General features: G+C 41.2%; 1 protein-coding gene across 2 annotated transcripts in view; it reads left to right on the top strand.

The window, feature by feature from the left end:
• Positions 1–13,091, top strand: part of CUBN (cubilin) — a 697,556-nt gene that overhangs the window by 128,183 nt on the left and 556,282 nt on the right. For both annotated transcript variants that reach the window (XM_030199596.1, XM_030199602.1), the window contains exons 19-20: positions 4,368–4,546; positions 11,161–11,326. In XM_030199596.1, coding sequence (XP_030055456.1) covers positions 4,368–4,546; positions 11,161–11,326 — 345 coding nt within the window. The remainder of the gene's footprint in view (positions 1–4,367; positions 4,547–11,160; positions 11,327–13,091) is intronic.

Genomic DNA, 13,091 nt, shown 5'->3' on the forward strand with positions numbered 1-13,091 from the left:
AGGCCTCTTTCTCCTTTCAAAGAAGCCAAAAGAAATCTTTTCTTCAAAACCCATACACCATCCTTGATCTGGCAGTATGTTTTCAGCATTAAGGCCTACGTTAATTTCTCTGCTGTCTTCTGAGCACTGGAATTAATACACAGTCATCCTGATTTGATTCCTTTTCGATACATTTAAATACAATTATTACTAATCATCAGTGCACAGATTAGCACATGTGCTGGACGGTTTTGTGCATGCTGCACACACTAACATGTGCTCAGTTCTAATGTAATATGATATGGTTCTTGTATCCCGCTAACTCCAACAAAACAGTGGTCCAAAGCAGGTAACAAAAAAGTAAAAGAAAAAAATTACAGTAAAGAAAAAAAATTATGAAACAGATAATTGGATGAAGAAGGCCATAAATCCAAAGGTAAGAACCAGAGATGCACTGCCTGATAGCAAAAAGAATCTTTTAGAAGTTTCTTATACCTAATAGCTGAAAATAAAGGAAAGATTAAACAGTATGGGTCTTTAGTCCTTAGAAAACTGCAGCCTGAGTGAAAAGACAACAGTTGGTAAAGATATTTTAGAGAGGCCCCATCGAACATCTTAAATACCAATTTAAAAATAATATGGGCCTGTATAGGAGGTCAATGAAGAGAAATCAATGCAGCATTAGTTTAGCAGTGGTGTTCTAGAGGATCTGAAGTGTGGTATATAATCTAACAGTAAGAGACAGGTAAAGACTGTTACAGTAATCTAATTGAGATAAAACACAAGTCTGAACCAAGATAGCAAAGTGTACGTTGTCAAAATAGCGGCGAACATTAAGTAATTGATGAAGTTTAAAAAACTCTATTTCGACTATCAGGCTAATTTTCGAAAGAGATGGACGTCCATCTTTCGATATAAATCACTACTTTGACGTCCATCTCTCAGAGAAGTCCAAATCGGTGTAATCGAAACCCGATTTTGGACATCTCTAGCGTAAGTCCGTCGCAATGATGTTAAAATCTCAAGGGGGCGTATCGAAGGAGTGGTGAAGGCGGGACTTGGGCGTTCCTAAGACTTGGACGTCTTTGAGCCATAATGGAAAAAAGCAGGGATGTTGAAGACTAAAACTTGGATGTTCTCACCTGGACTTGTTTTTATTACGAATAAGGCACAAAAAGGTGCCTGAAATGACCAGATGACCACTGGAGGGAATCAGGGATGACCTTCCGTTACTCCCCCAGTGGTCACTAACCCCCTCCCACCCTAAAAAAACATTAAAAATATTACGTGCCAGCCTCAGATGTCATACTCAGGTCCATGACAGTGCATGCAGGTCCCTGGAGCAATTTTAGTGGGTACAGGGCACTTCAGACAGGTAGACCCAGGACCATACCCCCCATACCTGTTACATTTGTGGAGGAAACAGTGAGCTCTCCAAAACCCACCACAAACCCTCTGTACCCGCATATAGGTGCCGCCCGTCATCTGTAAGGGCTATGGTAGTGGTGCACAGTTGGGGGTAGTAGTTTGGGGGGCTCAGCACACAAGGTAAGGGAGCTATGTACCTGGGAGCATTTTATGAAGTCCACTGCAGTGTCACCTAGGGTGCCCGATTGCTTTCCTGGCATGTCAGGGAGACCATTGTACTACAAATGCTGGCTTGTCCCACGTCCAAATGGCTTGCATTTGGACATTTTAGACTTGGACGTCTTTGGTTTCGAAAATCGCCCAAAATCAAAGATGTCCAAATCCAAGGATGTCCATCTTTTTTCGAAAATGACCTTTTCCCCGCCTCTCAATTTGGACGTTTTACAAAGACGTCCAAATTCCAACTTTGAAAATGCCCCTCTATATGATTTATTTATTTATTAGGATTTATTTACTGCCTTTTTGAAGGAATTCACTCAAGGCAGTGAACAGTAAGAATAGATCAAATATGAGCAATAGGCAATTACAGCAGTAAAAATATTGACATAACAATGCAAAGTATGGCATAGAGGGGCATAATTGAACGAAAACGTCTATCTCCATGGGCGTTTATCTCCGAGAACGGGTCCGTGAAGGGGCGGACCGAACCGTATTTTTGACAAAAATAGACGTCCATGTTTTATTCGACAATTTGTGAGCTGGGCGTTTTTGTTTTTCAGTGATAATGGAAAATGAAAGCGCCCAGCTCGAAAACGAATAAATCCAAGGCATTTGTTCGTGGGAGGGGCCAGGATTCATAGTGCACTGGTCCCCCTCACATGCCAGGACACCAACCGGGCACCCTAGGGGGCACTTTTACAAAAACAAAAAAAAGGTAAAAGAGCTCCCAGGTGCATAGCACCATTCCCTTGTGTGTTGAGCCCCCCAAATCCCCCTCAAAACCCACTGCCCACAAGTCTACACCATTACTATAGCCCTAAGGGGTGAAGGGGGGCACCTACATGTGGGTACAGTGGGTTTGGGGGGGTTGGACGACTAAGCATTAAGCAGCACAATTGTAACAGGTAGGGGGGGGATGGGCCTGGGTCCACCTGCCTGAAGTCCACTGCACCCCCTAACAACTGCTCCAGGGACCTGCATACTGCTGCCAGGGAGGTGGGTATGACATTTGAGGGTGAAAATAAAAAGTTGTGAAACATCATTTTTTGTGGTGGGAGGGGGTTAGTGACCACTGGGGGAGTCAGGGGAGGTCATCCCTGATTCCTTCCGGTGGTCATCTGGTTATTTAGGGCACTTTTTGGGGCCTTATTCGTGAAAAAACAGGGTCCAGGAAAAGTGTCCTAAATTCTAGCTAAAAACGCATACTTTTTTCCATTATCGGTGAAATGCGCCCATCTCTGTTCGGCTGATAACCACACCCCAGTTCCGCCTTCGCCACACCTCTGACATGCCCCCATCAACTTTGTCCGCATCCGTGACGGAGTGCAGTTGAAAACGTCCAAAATCGGCTTTCGATTATACCGATTTATTCGTTTTGGGGAGATAAACGTCTATCTCCCGATTTGGGTCGCAATATAGGCGTTTTTCTTTTTCAATTATAAGCTGGATAGTATCCTCTTACAATGTCAACACAATATGTAAGAGGATACTATGCCATACTTGATAGTGAAGGGTAAAGCAGTAACATATAGATAGGTAAGAGAGTAAGAAGAGTTAGAAAGTAAGGTGATTAATTGCACATGAGGTCAGAGATATGGTTAAATATTATCTCAGCTAGGGTAGGAGTGGATAAACATGTCCTGCTGCAGTATGTGCAGCCTGAGTCACTCGTGTATGTGAGTGAGACTAACACATTAGTTATTTCTTCCATTAAAGGCCTGGTTGAAGAGCCAAGCTTTCACCTGCTTCCTGAAGTAGAGAGAGTCTTGTGTTAAGCGGAGTCTCAAGAGAAAGTGTATAGTCTAAGATAAAGCCCAGAACTTTAGAGGTATGTTTGATCTTTACAGACAGGTCATTTGATATTGAAAAGAGTATCTGGAATTGATTTGACATCATGGTCGAGCCAATGCAGTTTGTTTTTATCAGTATTAAGTTTAAACCCATGTATTGAACTGTAATGCTTGATCATAGAAATACATGTAGCAACATTAGCAGTAGTGACAGCTAAATCATCACTAACTGGAACCAACAGGAGCATATAATCTGAATAAGAATAGAACTTTACTACACGTTAAAAGAGAGGGTTCTCCGAATAGGAGGATCCTTTATATTAAAGTTTCCTTGCAAGTGTTATATTTCTTTGAATGCTGTTAATTACATTTTTTTTGACCCAGGGAAGTTAATTGAGTTTATTTCAACTAAAGAATAACTGCTGTGAATTCCTTGATTGCTAGCGCTTATCCTGGCTGTGATACTGAAGGTTCTATCTACTCTTTATTTTTTTTTCTTTTACCTTTTTTTTAATTTCCTAGATCTTGGGTCAATATTTGTGGACTAAATAAGAGGATGTTTTTGCCTTTTTGAGATATTTAGTTAATACTTTAATGTGTGAAGTGTGCATCTATGTATTATTGCATAAATGTAAATTTAATAACTTATAAATAAAAAAAAAAAATTAAAAAAAAAGAATAGAACTTTACTCCTAGTTCAGAAAAGCCAAAGTCAGCGAAAGACATATAAACTTTAAACAGAATGGATGAAAGCGGAGAAACCTGTAGAACCCCAAAATGGGGTACCCATGCCTTTCATTTTTACCATATAATATCTATTAAATAAAAACTTGCTGAACCATGAGAAGACTACCTGAAATACCAATTGAATTCAATTTACATAAGAGAATGTTGTAATCTACTGTGTTGAATGCAGCAATAAGGTCAAACTTAAATGGGAGGAAAATGCTAAAGGGGCAAAAGCTGTAGGATCAGTAATTCATTTTAACACTGACTGGTTTGTCCTTGCAGCCTGTGGAGGTCAGCAGTCTGGGGAAGGGGTAATTCATTCTCCATACTATCCCAGTTCTTATCCTCATGAGAAGACTTGTGAGTGGATCATCACACAGCCTGAAGGGAATGTCGCTCGTCTCAGCTTTATCACATTCAACATTCAGAATAATACTGATTGTAGCTCTAATTATGCAGAGGTAAGAAACATTTGCTTGCTTGAAATATTTGCAGATTACAGTAATTGCCTATTGTTAAATGCATCTTGCAGCCCAAACAACATATAAGGAGTTTTTACTAACGATTAGTACCTGTACAAGAGACCCACCTCTGGAACTAATTACCTTTACACATGAAACTACAAACATCCTTATCTCAATTTAAAATAGACCTCAAGACTTTTCTGTTTAATGATGCTTTTTACTAATTCTTTTCTCCGTTACTGCAAGCCACTCGGAGTACCCTCTAGGATGACAGAAGAACTCACCTATTGTTTGCTCCCCTTCTCTTCTTTCTCTTTTAATAAACGGAGTTCTACCCTCTTCGCCTAACTTTCTGTCTTGTGTTTACACTCACTTTATTTCATAGATTAAATATTGTAACCCACCTAGATGGCATGTCTGTATGGCGGGATAGTAAATAACGATAAACTTGGAAACTTGGATTATCTGCAGCAGGGCTCATAGGAATAAAATGGGTCCTGTGGCAGATAATATATGCTAATCATTAGTAGAATATCACCATAAATAGTTGGGGGGGGGGGGGGGGTAGAACAGTGTGAAAGAGTGAACCCATCCCCCCACCCAAATACTGTAACAAAATTATTTTAAAATAGACACAAAGACCTGTTATTATATTGTATGACTCATAAGGTCATACACACAAATAAATTAAGCATGTTGACTTAGGGCCCGATATTAAGCTGGTGGGGGCAATGTTTTTGATGTCTGCCACCAACGTTAAACCCAGATATTCAATGCCGGGCTGTTTCTAGTAGCTGGCATTGAATATTCACTAAAATGTTAACCAGTTAAGCCAATATTCAGTGCTAACTAGTTAACTTTTTAGTGTTCAAACATAGGCCTGCTTTTTATGTGGCCTATTTTAACCGCTAAACATTTATTTACTTACTTACTTATTTATTTATTCTTGTATCCCACTGTTTTCCAAAACCAGCTGTCTGTTCAAAGTTGCTCACTATTTTACATTTAGATGAAGTTACAATAGTGTTTTGCGGTTACAAATTATTATGGAGCATCTGTAGTTTGTGTTTAGTTATAGGATTTTTGGAAAAGGTGGGTTTTCAGGTCTTTTCTGAACTGGAGATCGATAGTGATACTTCTCATGGCTTTGGGTATTGAGTTCTATCATTTTGAGCCCAGGTAGCTGAATCCAGCCATATGGATGATTTTGTAGATTATGTTTCTGCAGCTGGGTAGGCGGAGAAGTAGGTAGCCTCTGGATTCTGGGTTTACATTCCTTCTATATATTAGGTAATCAATAGAAATAATATAAAACATGGAAAAGAAAATAAGATGATACCTTTTTTAATGGACATAACTTAATACATTTCTTGATTAGCTTTCGAAGGTTGCCCTTCTTCATCAGATCGGAAATGCAAGTGTTGGTAGATGACAGTATATATAAGTGAAACATCAAAGCATTTCAGTGACTGTCTAACAAGGTGGGGGTGGATAGGTGAGAGACCAGGAGATATGCATGGGAACATCAAAGCATTTCAGTGACAGTCTAACAGGATGGGCATGGATAGGTGAGTGGAGGATGACAAACAGAGCAATACAACTTTAGGGTTCATAATGGGCTAGAAAACCCAGATCTTTGTTAAGTCCAGTCTGGTGGGTGTCAAAATATTTAATCATTCTGACTTCAAAGGTCTTACGTTCCTGTATTGTTTTAAAGTTACCTTTCAGGAGACTTACTATGAAATCACTGGTACAGTGTTCTGGTTTTGTAAAGTGCTGCCCCACAGGTATCATCTTATTTTCTTTTCCATGTTTTATTTCTATTGATTACCTTTAAAAGTGGACTAACACTGCTACCACACCTCTCTTCTATATATTAGTATTCTATAAGCTGCATACTTAAGCACTAGGCATGCCCCTGATCCGCTGAAACCCCTCCCTGGTCCATGCTTCTCTATCAGTTAGATTTTGCATGTGCAATTTATAGAATTCTAATAGCAGTTATGCCTGTAACTGCTAATTAGTGCCAATTAGTACCAATTAACCTCATAGCCAATAATTGGTGGTTAATGTCAATTAACAGCCAATTAAAGGGGTATTTTGCTAAAGTTTACCACGTTATCTGACACAGGAACCATTTTGTTCCTATGGGCCCTATTGCAGGTAACATGCCATAATCTTTAGTAAAAGACCCACTATTATGTTATGCACACAACTGACACTATTCTATTACTTGTGTGTGCAACTTTGCACGCTAACCCCGTTTCTATAAAAGCCGCCAAAATTTCTGCCTGCAAATTTGAGCGTGCTCCTAATTAGCGTGCAGAATTTAATTGAATAATGAGCCAATTAGTGCCAATAAATGGCCAAGCAATTACTACTACTACTACTTAACATTTCTAAAGCGCTACTACTGGCGCTAATTAGATTTATTTATTATATATGCATGTAAATTTAGGCCCAGCTCAAAAAAGGGGGTGCGGAAATGTGAGGGTCATGAGCATTTCAAGGCAGAGCGTAACATGCTTTTGCATTACACACTTAAGGCCCCTTTTACCAAGCTGCAGTAAAAGGGGGCCTGCACTGGTGTCAGTGCATGTTTTTGCTGGTCGCTGAGGCCCCCATTTACCGCAGCGGGTAAAGGTAGGTCTTTCTTTTTTTAAAGAAATGCCCATACAGCAAGTGAAGCACTTGCTTATGGCCATTGGGGGGGGGGAGCCCTTACCTCTGCCCATTGAGACGGCAGGAAGGGCTCCCATTGTAACCCAGCAGCAACCAGGCAGCATGCGGCACTGCCCGATCACCACCGGGTACATACCAGCGAACAAAAATAAATATGACGGTGTGTTGGGGATGGGAACTGTTGTGGAAGCCCGACGGTACTTCCTTTTTAGCAAGTGGTAAGCCCACGTTGGGCTTACTGCCACTTTGTAAAAGGGACCCTTGATTAGGGCACTGCATGTAAATTTAGGCACAGTCATTTGAACCACGTTTTTGTTGATGCAAATGGCTACACCTACATTTACGTGTGACCCTAGCACCTAAGTGCTATATTGTAAACCACACCTAACTTTAAGCATGGCTTATAGACTAGTGCATTTTTTGGGCAACGATTTTTTAGGCACCATATATAGAATGACCCCCTGTGTAAAATTGGGCATCCAAGTTTATAGAACTAGTGGGATATTGTCTATATAAAACAAGCACAACATATACACTTATGTATCTTACCTATCTAAGAACCCCATTATAAAATTGTACTCTTTCTGGAGTTAATATTAAGGATATGCATGGCCAAAAAAGGTTTGCTGAGTCACTGTTTAAAATAACCTTTTTGAGATTTTCAAGTGTTTTTGGTTTTTTTTCATAAATTTGTAATTTTTTGCACATCCTATATAATAAATCCTACATGAGCCTCAGTTGTGGAATGCATTGCCACTTAACTTAAAAATCTATTAACGAACGAATTAACTTTCGTAAATCTCTGAAGACCTATCTCTTCGACAAGGCATACCACAATGATCAGTAGCTGAAATCGTAACACATTACCACTCTACCTTATATTCCAAATGTTTTCTTAATATATCTGTTTGCTTAATTCAATTATATCATCCATGTTCTCTATGTAACACCAATTTTATCTTCTACTCTGGAACGGCGAAAGCCATGACGGAACATTGTAAGCCACATTGAGCCTGCAAATAGGTGGGAAAATGTGGGATACAAATGCAACAAATAAATAAAAAGCACCTCCAACGTTCTGAAGCTGACTCCATGAAAATGAAGCCTTGAAGCATTCATGCTTCTGCCGTATCCATCTCCTGAATTGACGTCACGTGCTTCCGAGTTCGTCACAAACAGCAGTGACCAATCACTGGAAGGGAAAGCTGCAGAGCTGCCAGGCCACGGAACATGACGTCACATTCATGAGGGTGTCGTCGTCCCTCCCTCTCTTCCAGTTCCAGGCCCCCTCCCTCCAAATTTTAAAAGTCATCTTCACTTACCAAGTCGGGTTTACGGCGGCTGGCAGCAGCGGTAAAAGGCGTGCAGGCTCGGCCCTTCTCTCTCTCTCAGCTCTGGTCCCGCCCTTGTGGAAACAGGAAATGAGGATGGGACCAGAACTGAGAGAGAGAGAAGGGCCGAGTATGCACACCTTTTACCGCTGCTGACGGCCGCCATAACCCCGACTTCGTAAGTGAAAATGACTTCTAAAATTCATAGGGAGGGGTGCTGCAACTGGAAGGGAGGGAGGGAGGAAGGGAGGGACGATGACCCTGGAACTGGGAGGGAGGGGGAATCCTGGAACTGTGAGGGAGGGACGAGGGAGGGAGGGGACCCTGAAACTCAGAGGGAGGGGGACCTTGAAACTCAGAGAGAGGAGGACCTTGAAACTCAGAGAGAGAGAGGGAGGGGGGACCCTGGAACTCAGAGGGAGGGAGGGACGAACCTGAAACTCGGTCCCCTGGAACTCAGAGAGAGGGGGCGACGACCCTGGAACTCGGAGAGAGGGAGGGGATGACCCTGAAGCTCGGAGGGAGGGAGGGAGGGGGAGGATGACCCTGGAACTCGGAGGGAGGGAGGGGATGACCTTGAAACTCGGAGGGAGGGAGATAGGGGACGACCCTGAAATTCGGAGGTAGGGGACGACCCTGGAACTCGGAGGGAGGGAGGGGGGATGACCCTGGAACTTGGAGGGAGGGAGGGAGGGGGACGACGACCATGGAACTCAGAGGGAGGGGGACGACCCTGGAACTCGGAGGGAGGGAGGGAGGGAGAGGGTACCCTGGAACTCGGAGGGAGGGAGGGAGGGGGGCCCATGGCACACACTCTCATTCTCACACACACATTCTCCCTCCAGACACAATCGCACTCAGTCTCACTCTCTCTCTGTCACACACACACACTCGCACATTCACTCTCTCTCTCTCTCTCACACAGTCACTCTCACACACACTCTCTCATACATACACACTCCGAGGAAAACCCTGCTAGCGCCCGTTTCATTTGTGTCAGAAACGGGCCTTTTTTACTAGCTGTTTCATATTTTCCCTTTGAAAACTACCACATTGAAAGTGCAATAATTCATCTGGGATCCTACCATAGGTAAGCACCTGAGATTCTTATGGTTGCTCACAATAAGCTCACCAAACACACTCTATGCTTAAAATGTTACCAAAAGGGCTTAAAACAATGTGCCTCATTGTTTTAAGTTTTATATTTTAACCTTTAAGTCCTTTTAGCAGTGTTTTAACCATGCAGTAAACATAAGAATAGCCACACTGGGTCAGACCAATAGTCCATCTAGCCCATTATCCTGCTTACAGCAGTGGCCAATTCAGGTCACAAGTACCTGACAGAATCCCAAACAGTAGCAAGAGTCCATGCTGTTGATCCCAGGGACAAGCAGTGGCTTTCCCCATGTCTAGCTTGGTGAGTTTATTGTGAGCAAATAATGCAATCTCAAGTGCTTACTTAACTCACAATGGTGCACCTTACCACAAGTACACAGTATTTAATTATAGGAAATAATCTGTAAGTTTGTCTTTTTATTCCTTGCCATTGTGGTTTTAAATGACATGGAATACATAGTAACATAGTAACATAGTAGATGACGGCAGAAAAAGACCTGCACGGTCCATCTAGTCTGCCCACGATAAACTCATATGTGTATACTTTACCTTGATTTGTACCTGTCTTTTTCAGGGCACAGACTGTATAAGTCTGTCCAGCAGTATTTCCCGCCTCCCAACCACCAGTCCCGCCTCCCATCACCGCTCTGGCACAGTTCCCGTATAAGTCTGCCCTCCCCTATCCTAGCCTCTCAACCACCAACCCCTCTTCCCCCCGCCACCCAATTTCAGCTAAGCTTCTGTGGATCCATTCCTTCTGCACAGGATTCCTTTATGCCTATCCCACGCATGTTTGAATTCCGTTACCGTTTTCATGTCCACCACCTCCCGCGGGAGGGCATTCCAAGCGTTCACCACCCTCTCCGTGAAGAAATACTTATTTCCAGTGGTGTTTCAAACAACTGCACATCCTTATATTTTGTGCAATTTAAAAAATAAAAACATTTCTGTGCATAAAGTGCTATTTTATCTTCAGGGATTCCTTTTAAAATTATCCCCCTCCCCAAAGGAATGACCCTCACTCCTAAACCAGTTTATGTTGGAAATTATCTCAGTTTTTCAGATTTACTGCTAAAGTCCATTTCATAACCTAAATTACCGGTATGCCAAACAGAGTTACTTCCTAGAGTTTACACTTGAAACTTTCTTTATTAATCAGGTTGTTTGCATCCAGCACAATTGGAATAATTTCTTATATCCTTCAACCATGCTTATTGCATTAATTGGTGTTTTCTCTTTCTCCGTACATAGTACAGAACATTTTGTAAGAATACTTCTCTTAATAGTGCTGTATTTGTCCTTTTCCCTTTTACTAGAATGTCCATTATTTAGGTATCAAACTTCTTATCAGTGGAAAGAGGAATGTCCCAAGTAATCACAACAATTGTGTTATCCTTAATTCTGTGATAGTTGCTGTGTTCTGTTATAAGACTATGCATGCTTACGTTACCCACAAATCAATATATCTACTTTTATTTTCAGGTCAGGGATGGATCATCTGCAGATTCGCATCTCATTGGGAAGTACTGTGGCCTAACAGTACCTCCTCCTGTCCAGTCAACACAAAGATCTCTTTATGTCAGATTCCAGACAGATTCTTCAGTTACAAATTATGGGTTCTTGGCTAGATTTAGCTCGGCTGTACAAGGTAAAAGTCTTTACATAGTACATGGTCACAGAATGCTAAAGGACGAAATCTTAGAAATTTGCCAAAATAAAAGGAGGTTATAGAAGACGAAGCTTTAGGATTCCATAATGATGTTACTCTCGTATGCTTTCTTTTGCAATATTAACGAAGTGAGGCAGGCCAAGAAATATATTAAAATGTGGTACAAAATCCTACCAGGTCCTTACTGGCATCCAAATAAAAATAGAAACGTAATATTAAAGAACTTTGAGTGACTGTCTTTAAAGACTCTTTGAAGATCCCCCTTTACCCCATAAAGAAAGAAAGTATAACTTTAGTGTGTGTGTGTGTGTGTGTGTGTGTGTGTGTGTGTGTGTGAGTGAGTGTGTGTGTGTGTGGTGGGGAGGGGGAGGTAGGGATTAAATCTCTAAGGGGCCCTTTTACTAAGCCGCGTAAGCATCTACGTGCGCCCAACATGCGCCAAAATGGAGTTACCACCCAGCTACTGCGTGGCTCTTGTGGTAATTTCATTTTTGGAGCATGTCTGTTATGCATGGCCAAAAAATAATTTTTATTTTTGGATGCGTGTATCGGACACGCGCCAAGTGGCATTTGACATGCATAGGTCATTACCGCCCAGTTACCGTGTGAGACTTTACTGCTAGATCAATGGCTGGCGGTAAGGTCGCAGATCCAAAATGGATGTGCAGCAATTTTGATTTTGCCACACATCCATTTTCGGCAAAAATTTTAAAAAGACCTTTTTTACAGGTGTGCTGAAAAATGGATCGGCACATGCCCAAAATCCACACCTACACTATTGCAAGCTTAACCCTAAGTTAGCTCAGATAAGATTCATGTTCTCCCCCTAGAGGAAGGTGGGGAGAAGAGTAAGTATTGCATGATGAATGATTCTCTGTGTAGTCTGGAGGGAAGGTGAGAGTTAAGAGAATGACAGTGACTAAGATGGTGTTCTTCCACTCTAATATATTGGAAGAAATGATCTTCTTACTTCAATCTCATATGAACAAAAGGAATAGCGCTCATTCCCTCCAAAAAAGGGATTATGCAGGGGTGGAAGGATGTGGATAAATAGGCAAGATGACCCCTTTAGTGTTCAGATAAAATTCAGACAAGGATGTTGGTCAAGTCTTCAGTGAGCCCATAAACTGAAAGAGATTTGTATGCAAAAATCACAGAGAAATGAAATAAAAGTGAAAATATCACATAATATGAGAGGTACCATAAATCTGGAGAGCAATTAAAATTTATAAGACTTATAATATATTTAAAAAACAACAACAAAATAAAAGCAACAAAATAAGGGGATATATGAAAATTGAATACACTGTAAAGGTAGAATACAGGTCAAAAACAGAATTTATGGAGTTATACAAAGCCATGTTTCAGCTTATACCTGCATCAAGGCTATGAGTAAAAATCAAACACAACATTCTTAAATAAATATGTTATTTGATGTTTTGTTCTGTAATTATCATTCTTATAAATTGCTCTACAATTTTATCATAGTATTCACATTCTGTGGTACCTACATAAATATTGCCATACTGGTACAGACCGAAGATCCATCAAGCCCAATATCCTGTTTCCAACAGTAACCAATGCAGGTTACTAGTACCTGGCAAGATCCCAAAACAGTAAAACAGATTTTATGCTGCTTATCCCAGGAATGAGAAGTGGATTTTCCCAAGTACATCTTAATAATGGCTTATGGACTTTTCTTTTAGGAAATTATCTAAACCTTTTGTTTTACTATTCTGGGATC

The sequence above is a fragment of the Microcaecilia unicolor genome, chromosome 1, assembly GCF_901765095.1.
Source record: "Microcaecilia unicolor chromosome 1, aMicUni1.1, whole genome shotgun sequence".
Classification (NCBI taxonomy): Eukaryota; Metazoa; Chordata; class Amphibia; order Gymnophiona; family Siphonopidae; genus Microcaecilia; species Microcaecilia unicolor.